We start from the raw sequence: 22,779 nt of genomic DNA on the forward strand, positions 1-22,779 counted from the left end.
AAGAGGGCCTACCTGTCCAATGAGAGGGAGCGGGGTAGGGCACAGAGGCCCAGCCCATGTTTACATCCTAGGCTTCTGGAGGATCAATTGGGCTTGAGGCAATTGATTTTCGTACAAGTCTCTCTTGAAAAATAGATGTTTAATCTCAATAACACTAACCTGGTTACATAAAGTTTACATAAAAATTAAAAATGTAAATCAGTGTGTTTTCACCCAGCCTATCCCTGAGGCCGCCTGAATGATATTCACTAATGAGGAGTGGGTTCGCTATAAGCATCTCAGCAGTCTGCACAATGAGATCCAGACCATGGGGCGACAAACACCCCCACCTCCCACTACTTCACTTTAAATGGAACGCATTGATTTGACCATTTCGGTTATAGCAAGGCTATGCAATAAAATATGTTTTTTACCAGTAATGGAGGTTGTTAGTCTTTCCTCACATTGGCTTCATAAATTGCAATCATATTTGAAATGGAGAGTCCAACTCCCAACTCACTTCCTTACTACCAAAGGTGCGACAAATTGTGTTGGACAAAAAAATAGTCTTGAATCAATATACAGGTTCATGAATATGAATACTGTGAAATTGTCCTGGACTAAAATCTGGTACACTACTGTGCCTGCAAATAGAATAAAAACTGTCAGGAAAGGTAAAGAAAAAGAAACCTCTCGTCAACACAAGGCCATCGTGCTGTTGGCCCCTGCTCCACACTAAACCATTAATGGTCAGGCCATAGTATATTTCCATACTTGTAATTGTCTTCTCCCTCTTTACCACTGGCAGAATGGAACAGCGTTCATCACAGTAAAAAACAATGAGCCAACCACCATTAATGGCACAGCTCCACCAGTTCTGTTTTATGTGTGAAAATGTATTACATTTATATTTGTTAAAATGTCCTGTACATTATATGGAATCTGTACGTGACATCATTCTCCCCCCAGTCCAGAGACTTCCCTGTAAGTATGTAGTCATGGTGACACTGTATATTGTAAACCCTCTACACATGTCAACTCTCTGTGTGATAGAGGTTAATACAATTACTCACAATTAGAGTGGTTCTGAATGGCAGTTGCACGTCTCCTTAGGCCCCGTGGGCCAGGTGCTTTGAGAGGACTTTGCATATGTGTGAGAGGAAGGAGACATCAGGACGGCAATGAGTCAGCAGAAATGGTCTATGTTGGGAAATGTGCTGATTTGAATATATCATCAGAGTATTAATTAAAGCTGGTGTCCCATTGGGAATAATGAATCAGCCCTCAGCATGTCTCTGGTACTGTGGGGCTGTCTGACTGGATCATACAAGTCTAAGAGAGAAACTCTAGACGAGGAGACTACGAGAGCCCTAGCTGGTCAATAGAACATAAACTGTAGTCCAGTAAAGGTTTGGTAAACAAACCCAGATTTAGCTGATACATTGTTGCATGGAGGCTCCTCAGTCCTTTATTCCGGTGAGGGTTTTCTTTCTAGTTAGTTGCGTCCTAACATGTCCTTTCTCTCAGGTTTTCTTTCTAGTTAGTTGCGTCCTAACATGTCCTTTCTGTCCTATCTCTCAGGCTACCTATCACTGTGTGACAAAGCTGCTGCACACCAAAGCTGGCTGTTTGCTTCAGTTAGGAGAGCACCTGAATGTCCCCTGCTGATCGACTGAACCAAGACTTACAGATAAAACCAGCCTGGCACAGGGATCTGGAGCACCTGGATATGTCTGTTTTTATTTCAACCTTTATTGAACTAGGCAAGTCAGTTAAGAACAAATTCATATTTACAATGACGGTCTACCTCGGGCCAAACCCGGACGCCGCTGGTCCAATTGTGCGCTGCCCTACGGGACTCCCAATCACGGCCAGATGTGACACAGCCTGGATTCGAACCAGGGACTGCAGTGACGCCTCTGCACTGAGATGCAGTATCTTAGACCACTGCACCACTAGGGAGCCCTGTTTCTTGTATTTTTACTGGGTCAGTAATCATGGGTATCATTTTATGTTATAGATGTTAGGACACAACATGTTAATACATATTTGGGGTTGTTGAGGGTGTCTGTATAGAATCTGACTGCAACTAATCAACCTTTTGGAGACCAATTTAAACAGTTGACACAGAGAAAACAGAGGTACTGAATACATTATGCCTCTTCCTGCCATATTGTTTATATTATGTTGGGTCAAACTCCTTTTAAGTTACTAGAACTCATTTGGTCTGAGAGAAGCCCTTAGGAACTTTAGTGATGCAGAATGCTTACACTCTAGTTCATTTATTCCCCCTCTAGTCATGTCTGTAATTACCTAAATAAAGCCTTCATTTGTGCTCCTAATTGTTGACTTTCCCCAGTCTTTCAGCGTGGGAACCAAGGAGGAGAGGAGAAAGCATGGAAAACAGGACAGTGATATAGACTGCACGCGCGCCCCCGTCTGTCGCGTAGGAATATTGGAGCGAATGTGTCGTCTTGTGTTCACGCGTTCGGTTGGAGAGGGAGCGAGGGGAGCAAATGTGCAAGGGAGAGGGAGGGAGGAGAGCGAGTGCGCAAAGGCACAGCAGCACCAGCGGTGGCAGCAGCGTCAATGCATCTGTGAGTCTTCGAATCGGTTGTCTTGAGCTGCCAGTCCTCTGTACGTTTCAGATTGAGATTTCACAGCGCAAGGTCTTGAGGAGCCTCGCCATCAACCGACACACTTTCGGAGCTCAGCGTTTATTATTAGCTCCGCTCTAAGAGACTATTATTATCACGACCCTATTCTATTTATGCCGGTTTCTTGAATATTTAATGGAAAATGGCGATCTGCGCTCAGTCCTACGGTATATTCTGTCTGTTCTCAATCCAAACTATCCTCATCATTAGCTTATCTTCGCCGGCAACGGGGAGCCTCCGCTTCCCCCAACACTACACGTAAGTACCATTTGGGGTGCGAAAGAAACAGGGATACTGCGGAGAGCGCAGAACTGGGACAGGTGGCCCAAACAACGCTGTTTACTAGGTGCGATAATCGCGCGATGCTGTCTGATGTTGAAACAGAAACGCAGTTTCCGTCTCTGAACCATGCGTGAGCTATGTTATAGATATATCCGCTTGCAAGAATATTATTATAGCAATGACAATCTAGCCATATAATATGAGGGTCTACCGCTTCTGCCCTTGCATATATTGTTGATTAGGCTATGGGATGTTGCGTTCATGGATCGATGCATCATAGGCTACTAATGGGGCACAGGTGCTCGCCGTAATAGCATGGGCATTAAATTATTAATCATGGCTTGGGATACGATTTCCGCTCAATGCAGGTCACCTATTTTGTTGTCTTCTGTGTTCATAACGGATAGGCAAACATGCTACAATGTTTTTAAAAAGCATTCTGCCGGCGCATGGGTGATAGCTGCTTCGATCTATACCAAGTCACAATGACAATCCTTTAAAACTCACAATCAAAGTAGCCTAATTATCAAGCAATCCTGCTGACATTATTGCAATTTTTAATTACCGTTAGGCCTATTCAGTCAATTTAAAGCAGCAAAATGCCATGCCCCTCTGGCATAACTCAGGTAGGGAAGAAAAGTGCCCGGGAGGATGTCCAAATCTAGCCCTCCGGTTGTGCTGTGGCATTCACCTGCCTGTCACCAGGTTGGTGTGAAGGAGAACGAATTCTTAAATTTAATTTTACGAATATATAGGTCTGTATATATTTCTCTCCTCGACCTAAATAGATTGGAAATATATGACAAAAAGAAGCTAAGGCGCATGCCTATCCTTTAGAATGGTTTTGGATTCATCTTTCCATTGTAGTGTGTTCGATGTAAGCTATTCACCTTCGTGTCCGTCAAGTTTCAGCTAGTTTTTCTTCATAATATTTAATCAAATTGTATAAACAAAACAAAACATGTATTAATTGACAGTGTTTTATTATAGTGTCTGAACGAGAATAGACTGCACAATATGTATAAGTAAATAGGTCCCCAGGCGTTTTAATAAGCATTATTGGGCCCGTTATTCACAACTTTTGAAACATAATAAAATGCTATATAAAATGGACATTTATTGCAGTAGCCTATATATATATTTTTTAAATTTTGTGATTCAATCAATGTGTAGCCTATTTTTTTCTGCATTTCTTGTGTCAGTGAAGGTGGTCTGACTCTGGAGTCTTACTGTTGCTTTCCTTGTTTCTTCTGGGATTAAACAAGCAACAGTATTGTATAGCCGAGCTAATGCTTTGAGTCCGAATCCCCCCACTCTCTCTAACTGAGAAGCTTTTGGCGTTGTTTCCGATTCTGTCCCATGGATTAGGATAAATGAATCTGCAAATCCAAATACAACGGTTATTTAGCTGTTTATGTCATTTCAGATTTTATAAACATTCATAATATCGCTTTCGGAATGTCTTTATTTGATATAAAAAATATAGCATGTGTGCAGACTATGTGACTTGTGCTGCCTGATCATTGGGGTTGTGAGAGACAGTGGATTGTGCAGTCAGATGGAACAGAGTAAATAGGCATTTTAAGGTCACAGATTTAGCCAGTGGTAACTCGTGGAATAGATACCGGCTGGAATGCGTTTTTTTATTTTTTTATTCATTTAACTTTTTTGTATTTTATTTTTTTTTACAAATCAGCATTCAGGATTAGTCCCACCCGTTCTGTAAATGGGGATCAATATGATGTATCCGATTTTAATAAAGATGGATTTGGGAACTTTCCTCCTCAGGTGCATCCGCTAGTTTGATAGACTATTCAATAATTCCAAATCTATTTATTCCCTTCCAATGCATGGTTTGTAAAATAATACAATAGTATGCAGTCTGTGCAGCTACACAATCACGCACATGATGACATCCTTCTGATAGCCTAATAAAAACATGTGTAATTCAAACTGATGCTTCACCCCTCTTAGTGGGGCATTAGTAGCCTGTGTCATACATAGACTGTGTAAATTGGCAGTTGTTATCTATAGGCTATCAGGTCCTGCCTCGGAAGCTGTATTTGTAGCAGCTAGCTCAGTGCGTAGTGGGCCATTACAGGATTTATGATGGCGATTCTCACAGAGACAAATGTGTGTCAAGATATTCTAGATATAACTGTTTTAGGCTACTCCAGCTAAAATAAATGTAAACATTTAGCCTACTAATCATTATTATTTTGTATTTAGGCTTTAGGCTAATAAGGAGTGTGAAGCCTTATAATTATGTTATTGACATGATAGCCTAATTTCTAAACTGTAGGTATAGGTTACTTTTCTTTCTGGACTGAGTCAACTCTTATAGGGTTAGGTTACATAAGAATAGTCCCCTAGTTGTTTGGATAAGAAACTAAGTTATTATTAGAGGCCATTAAGAATGTCAGTAACTCACAAAAAGTATGTGAACTGGACAAAAATAGTTCTAATGAAAAGAGTCCTCAAGGTGAAAATGGTGAACCAACACTCAATGAAGAGAAAAGGGTACGACGTGACATTGGATAAAGGCAATCCAGAGGAATGTGTGACACCCTGGTGTTGTCGCCGGTGTGTGTATCACAGTGTGTGTGTGTGCCGAACAGTACAGTTCATTTGTTGTAACAAATAATGTTGGAGAAAACTCCTTACAGTTATCGGAGGTGGAAAGGATCTTACACAATCATCTCAAGGTAAATGAGGTATACTTTATCTTACAATATTGTGCATAAAAGTATAGGTAATTTCACAAACATAAACATAGCTATGAAAATAGTCCAACTTCAATTATGAAAGATTTGTTCAATGCTTCACTTCACTAGAAATTACTTGGGTTTAGAGATCCATCGCCGAAACGTGGTGATGGCGTCTGACTGAAGAGCTATAGGGTTGATATTTTAAGCACGTTTCATTTTGTTCCTGAGACAGTCTTGGATGATAGGCCCAATAAATGTCCCAAACTCGCTGAACGATATTTGATGGATTTGTAGGCCTACTTTTAGGTCTGTTCATGCCCATATTATGTAGCCCAATGAATTATTCTAGGTTCATACGAAAAGTTGTATTTAATGTGCTTTTGGATTTAATATCCTACAGCCCAAATGAAGGTCATCATTGGCTTGGTTTGAACATCAGATACATCAGCCATGAGCTTACCTTCTAAGGTCACTTGTTGAGAGTCCATAGGTCAAACCAGCAATATTTACAGTTTAGAGGGATAGTTCACACCCATTTTGTTTTTCATATCTCAGAATGAAGGTCTGTGGTAGTTTAATGGTTGATATATTTGAAATATATTGTAGTTGATGTGTTTGTAGATTAATAATATTTACAGACAGGTGTTGTTCATTCAATCGCAAAAGGTCACACCCTTTTTCAATATCTATTCCAAAACCTAACCCTACAAGAAACCTTTCCGGGTCTTTCTGGGTCTCAAAGATCTTTGCACACCTGGATTGTACAATATTTGCAAATTACAACTTAAAAAATTATTTAAGCTCTGTCAAATTGGTTGTGGATCATTGCTAGACAGCCATTTTCAAGTCTTGCCATAGATTTCCAAGCCGATTTAAGTCAAAACTGTAACTAGGCCACTCAGGAACATTCAATGATCAGCAACTCCAGTGTATATTTGGCCTTGTGTTTTTAAGTTATTTTCCAGCTGAAAGGTGAAGTTATCTTTCAGTGTCTGTTGGAAAGCAGACTGAACCAGGTTTCCCTCTAGGATTTTGCCTGTGCTTAGCTCTATTCTGTTTATTTTTTATAAAAACAATAAACGGAATAGAGCTAAAATAACATTTCTTTGCCACATTTTTTGCAGTTTTATTGCAAACAGGATGCATGTTTTGGAATATTTTCACTCTGTCATTTAGGTTAGTATTGTGGAGTAACTACAATGTTGCTGATCCTACCTCAGTTTTCTCCTACCACAGTAATTAAACTCTGTAACTGTTTTAAAGTCCCCATTGGCCTTATGGTCAAATCCCTGAGCGGTTTCTTTCTTCTCCAGGCAACAGAGTTAGGAAGGACACCTGTATCTTTGTTGTGACTGGGTGTATTGATACACCAGTGGAGGCTCCTCAGAGGAGGAAGGGGAGGATCATTCTCCTCATGGAATTTCATAAAAATAAAAATAATGAAACATTAAAAACGTTATTATTTTTAGTTAAAACTATTCTAAATATTCACATCACCAAATAATTGATAAAAACAAACTGTTTTGCAATGTAGGTCTACAGTAGCCTCAACAACACTCTGTAGGGTAGCATCATGGTGTAGCCGGAGGATAGTTAGTTTCCGTCCTCCTCTGGGTACACTGACTTTAATACAAAACCTAGGAGGCTCGTGGTTCTTACCCCCTTCCATAGACTTACACAGTAATTTTGACAACTTCCAGAGGACGACCTCCAACCTATCAGAGCTGTTGCAGCATGAACTGATAAGTTGTCCATCAAAGGATCAGATAATTAATCTAGTACTGAAAGCATAAGCTACAGTTAGCTAGCACTGCAGTGCATAACATGTGGTGAGTAGTTGACTCAAAGACAGAGAAAGACAATAGTTGAACAGTTTTGAACAAATACATTTCTTAAAAAATGAACAAGTAGACAGCGTGCGCTAGCCATAGTTTGTTGTATTTTTTGAAACTTTCACTTACTTAGCTAGCGAATGCAGCTAGCTAGTATAGTCTACTCAAACACCAGGATCAAACAGAGATGGATGCTATGTTAGCTAGCTGGCTATGGCTATCAAACAGTGGAACTCTTCCAAGTCAATGTCATCTTTTGGTTTTATTAATTTATTGTCACCGGAGCCCGCCGATGTAACTGCTAAACTGCTCGCTGCTGACTGTACACTGTGCTGCATGATTGTAGTGCGTTTACTAACGGGTTAGTTCTTGTACCTATGTTGACTATGGCGTTAATATGCTGTCAACGATGTAGGCTGTGTGTAGCGGTTCGCGAGTATGAGATAAAAGTTTGGCTTGGGAAGTTTAGTTCACCTGGTCACATAGCTGATATGTTGTGCACTGAAGTCCACAAGCGTAGGGAAAAGGTGAGAGGAGGAGATCGTGTAGATGCGAGAAGGAATTATACCACAATCAAAGGGATCATGCTGTTTGTATGTGGCTGCTATGAAAGTGAACTGTGTTTGCGTGTGATCAGGGGTGTAATTCATTCCTCCGATTCTGTTGAAATGTTTTTCTTAAAACAGAAGCAAACTGAACGAAATGGGGATGAACATACCTGAATTTGTCCAATAGAAATTCTCGTTTGCAACTGTTAGACTACCGATTACACCCTAGATCAGCTAGATGCAGGCAAGAGTGTGCAAGGTGGTATTGAATGTGTCAATGTCTGTCACCTTGATTACTCAAATTTCTCTCGATCTGTGCACCTACGTTGTAAACTTTAACTCATCGGCTAGGTTGTAGCAACCTCATGATGGGTATAGGGAAAATGTTAGTATCATGTAGTAGCCTAAACCTATCGATGTTACATTGACATGGGTGATTGGAATATGAATGACAGTCATCCAATATGCTGTAGCTAATAGATATAAGGCCATGCTCATTAATAACAATATTGTCCTCCCTCATCTTAAACGGCACCGACCGCCACTGTGATTCACCATCCAAAGTGTAATTAGTGACAAAATGTCAATTTGATCTATATTTAATTCAGGCTGGAACAAAACAAAATGTGGAAAAAGTCAGGGGGTTGATTACTTTCTGAAGGCCCTGTAATTACTACTTTAGTAATGTAGAGGTCGTGCTTGATTTGTTATTAAATGTGTGTATTAAGGAACAATTGTACCCCATTAGTTGTTGTTTTTTCTGTAGATTTCATTGATGTTGATGAAATGATAATGAATTTAACAGAATTGATTTGAGTGAGGGACAGAGAGCAGAAGGGCAGGGACCCTCTAAAATAGGAAGGGGTCTGCTGTCTTCCGCAACAAAGGCCTGCTTGTTTTTGTGTGTGTGTGTGAGTGTGTGTGTGTTTTAGATTAGTATGTATACAATTTAGTTGTGTCTGTCTACAGTATGTGTGATTGTGTATAGGCGACTGTACTGTACACTAGTCAAGTTGTGTAAGGAGTATTTAGCTTGGGGACAGAGGCATTGTCACTACAGATGTCAAATCTTAATTTGACCTATATTCTCACAGCAAACTAATCCTGCAGTAACAGGATTTGAACGTTTAGTCCATAATGTTATTTGATCAGAGGCTAGGCTATTAGCTGTCCAGAAGTAGGCTACATGAGAAGTGCAATACTGTTAATATAACCGTGTGTTAGTGTGGGTTTTCCGTTCATTTATGTATACTGAACAAAAATATAAATGCAAAATGCAACAATTTCAAAGATTTTACTGAGTTACAGTTAATATAATGAAATCAGTCAATTTAAATAAATTCCTTAGGCCCTAATCTATGGATCTCACATGACTGGGCAGGGGTGCAGCCATCGGGGGGCCTGGGAGGGCATAGGCCCACCCACTGAGGAGCCAGGCACCGCCAATCAGAATGAGTTTTTCTCCTCAAAATGGCTTTATTAGAGACCAAAATACTTCTCAGCATCAAAACAGCAACAAAAGAGTGTTCAAATTAAGATCCTACATCTGTAGCTGTCAGCATCAGTTCATTCTGCTCCAGTGTGGTCTGTTTTCACTTCATTGCTACCGGTGAGCTTTTCATAGTCAGTGAGCTTTCTTCAGCAATCCTGCCTTGCGCAATCCTGTTAGAGGCCTCTCTCTTTCCTTGTCTTGTACTCTATATCATATACACATTATAAACACAGTCAGTACACAAGTCTATATCTTAGTAACATTTGAACATGTGTTTGGCTCTACACTCACAGAGGCCTATGTATTATCTGATTCCTGTCAGTGGGCCTTGTTAAAGACATGACGTACCGTTAACTATCCTCAGTGCTTCCAGGTCTCACTGTCACTTCTTGGCAGACTGGTATTGCTTAAAGGGACATTTCACCACATTCACTACTGTTCAAAGGTTTGGGGTCACTTAGAAATGTCAGAGCCTGGACTCGAACCAGGATCTCAAATGGCACATGCAGTGCCTTTGTAACGGATGTGAAACGGCTAGCTTAGTTAGCGTGGGCGCTAAATAGCGTTTCAATCAGTGACGTCACTTGCTCTGAGACCTTGAAGTAGTAGTTCCCCTTGCTCTGCAAGGGCCGTGGCTTTTGTGGAGCGATGGGTAACGACGCTTCGTAGGTGTCAGTTGTTGATATGTGCAGAAGGTCCCTGGTTCGCGCCCGGGTATGGGCGAGGGGACGGTTTAAATTTATACTGTTACACCTTAGACCACCGTGCCACTCGGGAGGCCATTAATGTAGATATGTACACTACAGTTAAAAAGTTTGGTGTCACTTAGAAATGGCCTTGTTTTTGAAAGAGAACAACATTTTTCGTTCATTAAAATAACATAATATTAATCATAAATACAGTGTAGACATTGTTAATACTGTAAATGACTGTTGTAGCTGGAAACGGCTGATTTTTTATGGAATATCTACCTAGGCGAATAGAGGACCATAATAAGCAACCATCACTCCTGTGTTCCAATGACACGTTGTGTTAGCTAATCCAAGTTTATTATTTTAAAGGCTAATTGATCAATAGAAAACCCTTTGGCAATTATGTTAACACAGCTGAAAACTGTTGTTCTGATTAAAGAAGCAATAAAACTGGCCTTCTTTAGACTAGTTGAGTATCTGGAGCATCTGCATTTGTGGGTCTCGATTACAGGCTCAAATGGCCAGAAACAAATAACTTTCTTCTGAAACTTGTCAGTCTATTCTTGTTCTGAGAAATTAAGGCTATTCCATGCAAGAAATTGCCAAGAAACTGAAGATCTCGTACAACGCTGTGTACTACTCCCATCACAGAACAGCGCAAACCGGCTCTAACCAGAATAGAAAGAGGAGTGGGATGCCCTAGTGTACAACTGAGCAAGATGACAAGTACGTTAGTGTCTAGTTTTAGAAACAGACACCTCACAAGTCCTCAACTGGCAGCTTCATTAAATAGTACCCAAAAAACACCAGTCTCAACGTCAACAGTGAGGAGGCGACTTTGTCCAGTGTCTGTGTTCTTGCCCATCTTAATATTTTGTTTTTATTGGCCAGTCTGAGATATGGCTTTTTCAATGCAACTCTGCTAGAAGTCTAGCATCCCGGAGTCGCCTCTTCACTGTTGACATTGAGACTGGTGTTTTGTGGGTACTATTTAATGAAGCTGCCAGTTGAGGACTTGTGAGGTGTCTGTTGGCTCTGGTAGACTGTTTTGTCTACCAGAGCCAATTCACCATTTAAATGGAAATGTAAGGTCCCTGGACTAAGGAGTAACGATAGGCTCCTTTAGTCCAATATTGGGCCATGATATTTCTAGCTGTTGTACATACAGTGGGGCAAAAAAGTATTTAGTCAGCCACCAATTGTGCAAGTTCTCCCACTTAAAAAGATGAGAGTGGCCTGTAATTTTCACATAGGTACACTTCAACTATGACAGGCAAAATGAGAAGGAAAAAAATCCAGAAAATCACATTGTAGGATTTTTAAGGAATTTATTTGCAAATTATGGTGGAAAATAAGTATTGTGCAAAGTAAACATGTTTCAATAAAACAATAAAACAATAAAACAGCAGATTAGTCTGTCAATATAGCAAATAAGTAGACATGACTTGTATTCAAGGCCAAGTTTATTTGCTCAAGAGACCGAGGTGAGTTTACACAGCAGTACACAGGAACAGTTATGGCAATGTATGACATATATACAGTAGAAAGAAAAATATACTACTAACGCTTATAATAAATACTACAGTTCCACAAAGGGAATACTTCCATAATATGGTATGTTTGGTGGGTGCAGTGAGGTGTTCGGAGTCACTTTGATACAAGGGGAGATTGTTGTTATGGGACCTTTCACATCTCTTGAGTCATCAACTTATTTGTTCATGGCCAATCGTTGTGTACTGTCTGTATTCCTACAGTAGCAGCATGGTGTAGAATATGAGACATCCCACAAACACACATTAACTAGCTAGTTATAACACACAGTTATAGTTACTCCAAGACTAATATGAGTCATAAAGCCAAAGTAATTCCGCTACTCTCCGCCAACATCATTAAAACATGCATCCAGTTCTGATCCGAATGAGAGGCACCGAGGCTAGCTACTGTAGACTAGTTAGCTAACTAGCTATAATATTGTACTACGGTATATTTGAAGTATAGCAAAAACAGCTAGCTAAATATGGCTAGCCTGGCTTGTAGAGGTACTAGCAAGCCTCGTTATGGCCAAATCGATCAAATTGTACTTTACTGAAAAACACTGCCTTGTGTAAAAATATAGGTTATATTGACAGTTAGCTACCGACAGCAAAACAACTTACTTTTTTGTCATTTGCCCACCTGAGTCCTGGTCCAGCTGGTCTAGGCTGCCGCCGCTGCCTGCTGGTCTCGCAACTCCTCTTCAGTTTATTCCGGCACAAATAAATAGGGCTGTGTGTTCCTATGTAAAAGAACATCAAAAAATGTTTCATTGTCCTGCTCTTCTTGGGAAGAGGAATCATCAGAAGCAGCCATTGTAGCTAATTATTTAGCAATCTCGGATCGACAGTGCATGGTAACATGGCTCCAATGAAACTGTAAACTGGTACCACCCCCGTTTGGAAAAGCCTGCCTTCGAGTTCGGGAGCAAGGAAGTAGGGCTCCCGTCAGGCTGTAGTCTTTACAAAGCCAGGGAAAACTAGTCAACCTAGATATGCTGCAACATCGTTGGGAGAAGTCCAATGGCTCTATTGAAGAAGGACAACCATATCTACTCCCTGATACTGTGATCGTGCAATCAGCGAAACACAAAGCCCACAATAATTGCTACAAAACATGAATCCATTTTTTTTTTTAGATTAGGCAGTAGGCTCAATCAACCAATGATGTCATTGGTTGAACTCTCCCAGCGCGGAAATAAAAAAGACAGGTCTAGTGCATAATTATGTCTGAAACACCCTCTCATCAATCAGATTTCATAGATCTGTCTTTTCTTGTCTTTCATAAGAATCTTTTAACGCTGACATTTATTTTTGTCATATTATTAAGAGACAAATTACATCTACATTTGAGTCATTTAGCAGGCGCTCTTATCCAGAGAGCAAATGACAGTGTGTCTGAACTGAAAGGCTGCGTGGCTCAGAGCCCAGCTGCTGCTGTCTCGTCAAAACACAAGCACAAACTAGATGGTAACTTTACATGAAGTAAAGATGTGCGGCTTGCTTTAGATTTTTTTTTAAATGTGGTAGTGTAAGAAGTTGACAGTTTTACTTTACTAAATAAAGCAAAGCAGTTACAGTGCCTTGCGAAAGTATTCGGCCCCCTTGAACTTTGCGACCTTTTGCCACATTTCAGGCTTCAAACATAAAGATATAAAACTGTATTTTTTTGTGAAGAATCAACAACAAGTGGGACACAATCATGAAGTGGAACGACATTTAAACTTAACTGAAAGAAGTGCATTGAGAAGAGATTGGGTGAAATATGAAGCGAGTGAACTGAGACAGCTTCACTCTATCCAATTAGAGCAGCAAGATCAATTGTACAGCCCTCCCTTCTCTTTACAGATAGGCGAACTAGCCAGTTGAGTTATTTAGAGCGCAGGGCACGATCCTGAGAAGGAGGATGATGCGCTGTTGCCTCGGATACTTCCTTGTAGCTACTTTCTTCGTGTTCACAATTCTTCACCATCATTACACTATTGTTCTAAATTCAATTACCTTCTTCACCCTCATCATAATATTTGCCTGTGCTGCCACGTGCGCTTCTCTGTGTGTGTGAGTATCCATCGCAACGGCTCCATTTGGGCTGCTCAATGATGAGACATGAGAGAGCTGCTTTAGCTAGCTACTTTTCCTCACTTTAAACTCTGACAAACAGCTGTAACTTCTGATTGGTATTTTTTATTTATTTTTTATTTATTTCACCTTTATTTAACCAGGTAGGCAAGTTGAGAACAAGTTCTCATTTACAGCTGCGACCTGGCCAAGATAAAGCATAGCAGTGTGAACAGACAACACAGAGTTACACATGGAGTAAACAATAAACAAGTCAATAACACAGTAGAAAAAAAAGAAAAAAAAGAGTCTATATACATTGTGTGCAAAAGGCATGAGGAGGTAGGCGAATAATTACAATTTTGCAGATTAACACTGGAGTGATAAATGATCAGATGGTCATGTACAGGTAGAGATACTGGTGTGCAAAAGAGCAGAAAAGTAAATAAATATAAACAGTATGGGGATGAGGTAGGTAAATTGGGTGGGCTATTTACCGATAGACTATGTACAGCTGCAGCGATCGGTTAGCTGCTCAGATAGCAGATGTTTGAAGTTGGTGAGGGAGATAAAAGTCTCCAACTTCAGCGATTTTTGCAATTCGTTCCAGTCACAGGCAGCAGAGAACTGGAACGAAAGGCGGCCAAATTAGGTGTTGGCTTTAAGGATGATCAGTGAGATACACCTGCTGGAGCGCGTGTTACGGGTGGGTGTTGTCATCGTGACCAGTGAACTGAGATAAGGTGGAGCTTTACCTAGCATGGACTTGTAGATGACCTGGAGCCAGTGGCCTGGAGCCAGCCTGGAGCCAGTGGCCAGTGGGTATGAGATAATTATGTTTAGACTCTAGCAGAGAAGTAGACCAAGATGTCTGAAATGCTGTGTTATTTCGGTTACTAAAACAGCTGTATCGTTAGATTGGTTGCAGATCTTTTTGTTTCAATTTCAGATTTGAATAGCAGGGAAATAGACCAGGTGTCATACCCTCTAACTTTTTGTTGCATTTACTGTGAATGGAAGTCGTTGTCGTTGCATTTACTGTGAATGGAATGTTGGAGGTGATAATGTCACAATGGGACCTTTAGAATGTAGAGGGAATTCCGTGCAAGTGGATGAAGGACAAAAAAAACTGACTAAAAGCTTAATAATTTAAAAAGTATAAAAGATATCAAAAAGTTGTATACATGCACACTCTTCCAGACCGGTCTACACATTTGAAAGTTTGAATGACGTTTATAGCTTAAATAGTGTAAGAAGAATAGCGTTCTAAATAATAATAATAATAATAAGTATGATGAAGATTTAAAGGGGAGAGTCATGCTTCGCAAGCCCCAATACAAATATGAGCGAAGAAAGAGCTTCATGTTTGTAGAGTTACTATTTCCTTAACATTTGTACATGGAAGCACAGCCGCGAGCTGCCCAGTGACACGAGCCAACCAGACAACCTAAATTACTTCTATGCTCGCTTCAAGGCAAGTAACACGGAAACATGCTTGAGAGCATCAGCTGTTCCGGACGATTGTGTGATCACGCCGTAGTCAATGTGAATAAGACCTATAAAGAGGTCAACATTCACAGGGCCAGACGGATTACCAGGACGTGTACTCCGAATATGCGCTGACCAACTGGCAAGTGTCTTCACTGACATTTTCAACTTGTCCCTGACTTATTCTGTAATACCAACATGTTTCAAGCAGACCACCATAGTCCCTGTGTCCAAGAACACTAAATAAACCTGCCTAAACGACTACCGACCCGTAGCACTCAAGTCTGTAGCCATGAAGTGCTTTGAAAGGCTGGTCATGGCTCATATAAACACCATTATCCCAGAAACCCTAGAGTCACACCAATTTGTATACCGCCCAAACAGATTCACAGATGATGCAATCTCTATTGCACTCAACACTGCCCTTTCCCATCTGAACAAAAGAAACACCTATGTGAGAATGCTATTCATTGACTACAGCTCAGCGTTCAACACCATAGTGCTCTCAAAGCTCATCAATAAGCTAAGGACCCTAGGACTAAACACCTCCCTCTGCAACTGGATCCTGGACTTCCTGAGGGCCGCCCCCAGGTGTTAATGGTAGGTAACAATACATTTGCCATGCTAATCCTCAACACGGGGGCCCCTCAGGGGTGCGTGCTTATTCCCCTCCTGTACTCCCTGCTCACTCATGACTGCATGGCCAGGCACGACTCCAACACCATCGTCAAGTTTGCCGATGACACAACAGTGGTAGGCCTGATCAACGACAACGACGAGACAGCCTATAGGGAGGAGATCAGAGACCTGGCTGTGTGGTGCCAGGACAACAACCTTTCCCTCAACGTGATCAACACAAAGGAGATTATTGCGGACTGAAGGAAAAAGAGGACAGAGCAAACTCCATTCTCATCGACAGGGCTGTAGTGGAGCAGATTGAGAGCTTCAAGGTCCTTGGTGTCCACATTACCAACAAACTATCATGGTCCAAACACTAAGACAGTCATGAAGAGGGCCCGACAAAGCCTATTCCCCGTTAGGAGACTGAAAATATTTGGCATGGGTCCTCAGATCCTCAAAAGGCTCTACAGCTGCACCATCGAGAGCATCCTGACTGGTTACATCACTGCCTGGTATGGCAACTGCTCGGCCTCTGACCACAATGCACTACAGAGGGTAGTGCGTACGGCCCGGTACATCACTGGGGCCAAGCTTCCTGCCATCCAGGACCTCTATACCAGGGGATGTCAGAGGAAGGCCCTAAACATTGTCAAGGACTCTAGCCACCCTAGTCAAGGGCTACCTAGACCCCTCTTTTACGCTGCTGCTACACTCTGTTTATTATCTGTGCATAGTCACTTTAACTCTACCTACATGCCCCAGCACATTGACTCTGTACCAGTATCACCTGTATATAACCTTACTATTGCTACTTTACTGCTGCTTTTTATTTATTTGTTACTTTTATGATCTATTTTTTTACTTAACACAGATTTTTCTTAACTTCTTAAAGCATTGTTGGTTAAGGGCTTGCAAGTAAGCATTTCATTCGGCACATGTGACAAATACAATTTGATTAGACTTACTGTTTATTATTACTCATTAATGATCTATTTTATGTATGTGATTGTAATTATTTCTCTTTTAGATGGGGGTGGTTGATGCCTGGGTGGGTAGGGCCTCCACTCTAAGTTGCTAACTCTTGTTGATTGAACAGCAGCTTGTGAACATCTTGATCCAGTCATTTGTAGTCTTGGTGGGAGATCTACAGTGGGGTACTCCAGATGTTTGATCTCTTCATTCCAGACTTGGCTTCATCCACTGAGAGAGCCTCCTGCTTATTGTGCACTTCTGTCAGACCTGCATTTTAAATGTTTTATTACATGCCCCTTTAAGCTGTGCTACTGATCCAAGCCCAGCTTTCAGAACACACACTCACACTCCATCCAACCAGAACCTTACTGGGATGATTGACATCTGGAAGGGATGTTGATGAATGAAACTGACGCTAGGAGATAAAAAATAAGTGTGTCTATGGAGGGAAGGAGGGGAGTGGGTGATGGACAGAAAGATGGAAATACAGATGGACAGACTGACAGACAGACAGACAGACAGACAGACAGGCAGACAGACAGACAGACAGACAGACAGACAGACAGACAGACAGACAGACAGACAGACAGACAGACAGACAGACAGACAGACAGACAGACAGTACAGTACAGTACATCACATGAGGTAAACAAGGGAAGGGAATGTACTTTTTTACAGCCTCATATTATTTATGAAAAGCATGAATATTAAAGTTACAGCTGTGTCTTTCTTCCTTCAGAATGATGCATTGGGCAGGCCGCATTGAGAAGGAGCTGGAGAAGACTATACAGTTGGTCACTGGAACCCAGCAGATAAGATCGGTAAGTACTGGGAACTGTACTTCATTTGAGGTTTAAGATCATATCTGATCCAATGCATCTACTGCAGAGGTAGCCTGCAGAGTTCTGTCATACTATCCAGGTCTGTGCCCAAACAATTCAAGCTTTTACTTTTAAAAATGCACCTTTCCAGAAACAAGTCTCTCACCGTTGCCTCTGGTTATAGACCCCCCTCAGCCCACAGCTGTGCCCTGGACACCATATGTGAATTGATTTCCCCCCATCTATCTTCAGAGTTCGTACTGTTAGGTGACCGAAACTGGGATATGCTTAACACCCCGGCCGTCCTACAATCTAAGCTAGACGCCCTCAATCTCACACAAATTATCAAGGATCCTACCAGGTACAACCCTAAATCCGTAACCATGGGCAACCTCTTAGATATCATCCTGACCAACTTTCCTTCTAAATACACCTCTGCTGTCTTCAACCAGGATCTCAGCGATCACTGCCTCATTGCCTGCGTGCGTAATGGGTCTGCGGTCAAACGACCACACCTCATCACTGTCAAACGCTCCCTAAAACACTTCAGTGAGCAGGCCTTTCTAATCGACCTGTCTCGGGTATCCTGGAAGTATATTGACCTCATCCCGTCAGTAGAGGATGCCTGGTTATTCTTTAAAAGTGCTTTCCTCACCATCTTAAAAAAGCATGCACCATTCAAAATGTAGAACTAAGAACAGATATAGCCCTTGGTTCACCCAAGACTTGACTGCCCTTGACCAGCACAAAACATCCTGTGGCTTTCTGCATTAGCATCGAATAGCCCCCGCAATATGCAACTTTTCAGGAAAGTCAGGAACCAATATACACATAGTCAGTTAGGAAATCTATGGCCAGCTTTTTCAAACAGAAGTTTGCATCCTGTAGCACTAATTCCAAAAGATTTTGGGACACTGTAAAGTCCATGGAGAATCAGAGCACCTCTTCCCAGCTGCCCACTGCACTGAGTCTAGCCTCTCTGGGATAGGGGGCAGTATTTTCACGTCCGGATGAGAAACATGCCCAAAGTAACTGCCTGCTACTCAGGCCCAGAAGCTAGGATATGATTATTATTAGTATATTTTGATAGAAAGCACTCTGATATTTATAAAACTGTTTGAACAATGTCTGTGAGTATAACAGAACTGATTTGGCAGGGAAATATTTTTTTGGGGTCAATCTGTTTTCCATTAGTTTTCTATGGCAAGCCCGTTTTAATAGAAAATGCTTGCAGTTCCTATGGCTTCCACTAGATGTTAGAAATTGGTTGATGTTTTTCCTTTGAGGAATGAAGAAGTAGCCCTTTCCTTTCTGGGAGTCGAGCCAAGTGGACTCTTTTGTTTGGGGCGAGCGACCTGAAGCTCGTCCACTTTGATTTTATCCGCTATTGAACACAGTTTATCCCGTCTTAAATTTTATTGATTATTTACGTTTTAAAATACCTAAAGTTGGAGTAGGAAAGTTGTTTGAAGATTACAGGTAATTTATTAGATAATTTGTAGCCATGTTGGGCGAGTTGATACCGGTGTTTTTCTGAATCAAACGTGCCAAATAAATGGACATTTTGGGGATGTAACGACGGAATTAATCAAACAAAAGGACAATTTGTGATGTTTATGGGACATATTGGAATGCCAACAGAAGAAGATCTTCAAAGATAAGGCATTAATTATATTGTTATTTCTGAGTTTTGTGTCGCGCCTGGCGGGTTGAAATATGATTGTCATGTGTTTGTTTGATGGGGTGCTGTCCTCAGATAATAGCATGGTTTGCTTTCGCCGTAAAGCCTTTTTGAAATCTGACATGGTGGCTGCATTAACAAGAAGTTAAGCTTTATTTTTGTGTATTGCACTTGTGATTGTATGAAAGTTAAATATTTCTAATAATTTAATTTTAATTTGTCGCTCTGACATTTCACCGGTTGTTGTCAAATCGATCCCGCTAACGGGATTTGATACAAACACTGTCACCACCGATAAATCTACAATAATCGATCATTTCAATAAGCATTTTTCTACAGCTGGCCATGCTTTCCACCTGGCTACACCTGCCCCGGCCAACAGCTTTGCACCCCCTGCAGCAACTTGCCCAAGCGCCCCCGCTTCTCCTTCACCCAAATCCAGACAGATGATGTTCTGAAAGAGCTGCAAAATCTGGATCCCTACAAATCAGCTGGGCTAGACCCTCTCATTCTAAAATTATCTGCCGAAATTGTTGCAACCCCTATTACTAGCCTGTTCAACCTCTCTTTCGTATCGTCTGAGATTTCCAAATATTGGAAAGCTGCCGCGGTCATCCCCCTCTTCAAAGGGGGAGACACTCTAGACCCAAACTGTTACAGACCTATATTCATCCTACCCTGCCTTTCTAAGGTCTTTGAAAGTCAAGTTAACAAACAGATTACCGACCATTTCGAATCCCACTGTACCTTCTCCTCTATGCAATCTGGTTTCAGAGCTGGTCATGGGTGCACCTCAGCCACGCTCAAGGTCCTAAAAGATATCATAACCGCCATCGATAAGAGACATTTCTGTGCAGCTGTATTCATCAACCTGGCCAAGGCTTTCAACTCTGTTAATCACCACGCTCTAATCGGCAGACTCAACAGCCTTGGTTTCTCAAATGATTGCCTCGCCTGGTTCACCAACTACTTCTCTGATCGAGTTCAGTGTGTCAAACCGGACGGTTCTAGCCTAGAATATGTGGACAACTACAAATACCTAGGTGTCTGGTTAGACTACAAACTCTCCTTTCAGACTCACATTAAGCATCTCCAATCCAAAATTAAATCTAGAATTGGCTTCCTATTTCACAACAAAGCCTCCTTCACTCATGCTGCAAACAAACCCTATCCTACCGATCCTTGACCTCAGTAACATCATTTACAAAATAGCCTCGAAAACTCTACTCAACAAATTGGATGTAGTCTATCACAGTGCCATCTGTTTTATCACCAAAGCCCAATATACTATCCACCACTGCGGCCCTCGCTTCATACTCACCCCCAAACCCACTGGATCTAGGTCATCTACAAGTCTCTGCTAGGTAAAGCCCCGCCTTATCTCAGCACACTGGTCACAATAGCAGCACCCACCCGTAGCACGCGCTCCAGCAGGTATATCTCACTGGTCACCCCCAAAGCCAATTCTTCCTTTGGCCACCTTTCCTTCCAGTTCTTTGCTGCCAATGACTGGAACGAATTGCAAAAATCACTGAAGCTGGAGACTCATATCTCCTTCACTAGCTTTAAGCACCAGCTATCAGAGCAGCTCACAAATCACTGCACCTGTACATAGCCCATCTGTAAATAGCCCATCCAACTACCTCATCCCAATACTGTATTTATTTATTTATCTTTCTCCTTTGCACCCTAGTATCTCTACTTGCACATTAATCTTCTGCACATCTACCATTCCAGTGTTTAATTGCTATATTGTATTTACTTCGCCACCGTGGCCTATTTATTGCCTTACCTCCCTTATTCTACCTCATTTGCACTCACTGTATATAGACTTTTCTACTGTATTGTTGACTGTATGTTTGTTTATTCCATGTGTAACTCTGTGTTGTTGTATGTGTCGAACTACTTTGCTTTATCTTGGCCAGGTTGCAGTTGTAAATGAGAACTTGTTCTCAACTAGCCTACCTGGTTAAATAAAGGTGAAATAAAAGTAGATAATATACAAAATATACAATGAAAATGAAGAGTAAACATTACACTCTCAGAAGTTCCAAAAGAATAAAGACGTTTCAAATGTAATATTATGTCTATATACAGTATTGTAACGATGTGCAAATGGTTAAAGTACAAAAGGAAAAATAAATAAATATATGGGTGATGGCTTTGTTATGGAAGTTTTGGGAATGGTTGTAGAATTTAGCGGCTATTTTCTGGATTTTGATAATTAGAGGGTATTGGCCTAATTCTGCTCTGCGTGCATTATTTAGTGTTTTACGTTGTACACTGAGGATATTTTTGTAGAAATTTGCATGCAGAGTCTCAATTTGGTGTTTGTCCCATTTTGTGAATTCTTGGTTGATGGCTGGACCCCAGACCTCACAACCATAAATTGCAATGGGTTCTATAACTGATTCAAGTATTTTTAGCCAAATCATAATTGGTATGTCAAATTCTATGTTTCTTTTGATGGCATAGAAGGCCCTTCTTGCCTTGTCTCTCAGATCGTTCACAGCTTTGTGAAAGTTACCTGTGGCGCTGATGTTTAGGCCAAGGTCTGTATCGTTTTTAGTGTGCTCTAGGGAAACGGTGTCTAGATGGAATTTGTATGTGTTCCTGGCGACTGGACCTTTTTTGGAACAACATTATTTTGGTCTTACTGAGATTTACTGTCAGGGCCCAGGTCATCAGCAAATAGTAGACATTTGACTTCAGGTTTTAGTAGGGTGAGGCCGGGTGCTGCAGACATTCTAGTGCCCTCGCCAATTTGTTGATATATATGTTGAAGAGGGTGAGGCTTAAGCTGCATCCCTGTCTCACCCCACGGCCATGTGTGTATTTTTCGCCTATTTTAACCACACACTTGTTGTTTGTGTACATGGATTTTATAATGTTGGTCTGTCGTACGATAATTTGGTAAAAAGGCAATTTGACATTTGCTCTGCACTGAGGAAATGTACAAGTCTGCTATTTATGATAATGCCGAGGGTTTTACCAGGGTTGCTGTTGACGCATTTCCCACGGTAGTTATTGAGGTCAAATTTGTCCCCATATTTGTGGATTGGGGTGATCAGTCCTTGGTTCCAACTATTGGGGAAGATGCCAGAGCTAAGGATGATGTTAAAAAGTTTATCTATAGCCAATTGTAATTTGTTGTCTGTATATTTTATCATTTCATGTAGGATACCATCAACACCACAGGCCTTTTTGGGTTGGATGGTTTGTATTTCATCCTGTAGTTCATTTAAGGTCATTGGATAATCCAGTGGGTTCTGGTCTTCTTTATTAGTTGATTCTAAGATTTGTATTTGATCATGTACAGTGCCTTGCGAAAGTATTCGGCCCCCTTGAACTTTGCAACCTTTTGCCATATTTCAGGCTTCAAACATAAAGACATAAAACTGTATTTTTTTGTGAAG

General features: G+C 41.2%; 1 protein-coding gene across 3 annotated transcripts in view; it reads left to right on the forward strand.

The window, feature by feature from the left end:
* Positions 1 to 2,617: 2,617 nt before the first annotated feature.
* LOC139371327 (voltage-dependent calcium channel subunit alpha-2/delta-2-like) overlaps positions 2,618 to 22,779 on the forward strand; it is a 279,472-nt gene continuing 259,310 nt past the window's right edge. For 2 of the 3 annotated variants that reach the window (XM_071111660.1, XM_071111656.1), the window contains exons 1-2: positions 2,644 to 2,894; positions 17,601 to 17,682. In XM_071111660.1, coding sequence (XP_070967761.1) covers positions 2,779 to 2,894; positions 17,601 to 17,682 — 198 coding nt within the window. In that variant the 5' untranslated portion in view covers positions 2,644 to 2,778. Of the gene's footprint in view, positions 2,895 to 17,600; positions 17,683 to 22,779 lie in introns of all 3 variants that reach the window. The other variant, XM_071111658.1, reaches the window with a different exon arrangement.

Source organism: Oncorhynchus clarkii, chromosome 17, assembly GCF_045791955.1.
Source record: "Oncorhynchus clarkii lewisi isolate Uvic-CL-2024 chromosome 17, UVic_Ocla_1.0, whole genome shotgun sequence".
Classification (NCBI taxonomy): domain Eukaryota; kingdom Metazoa; phylum Chordata; class Actinopteri; order Salmoniformes; family Salmonidae; genus Oncorhynchus; species Oncorhynchus clarkii.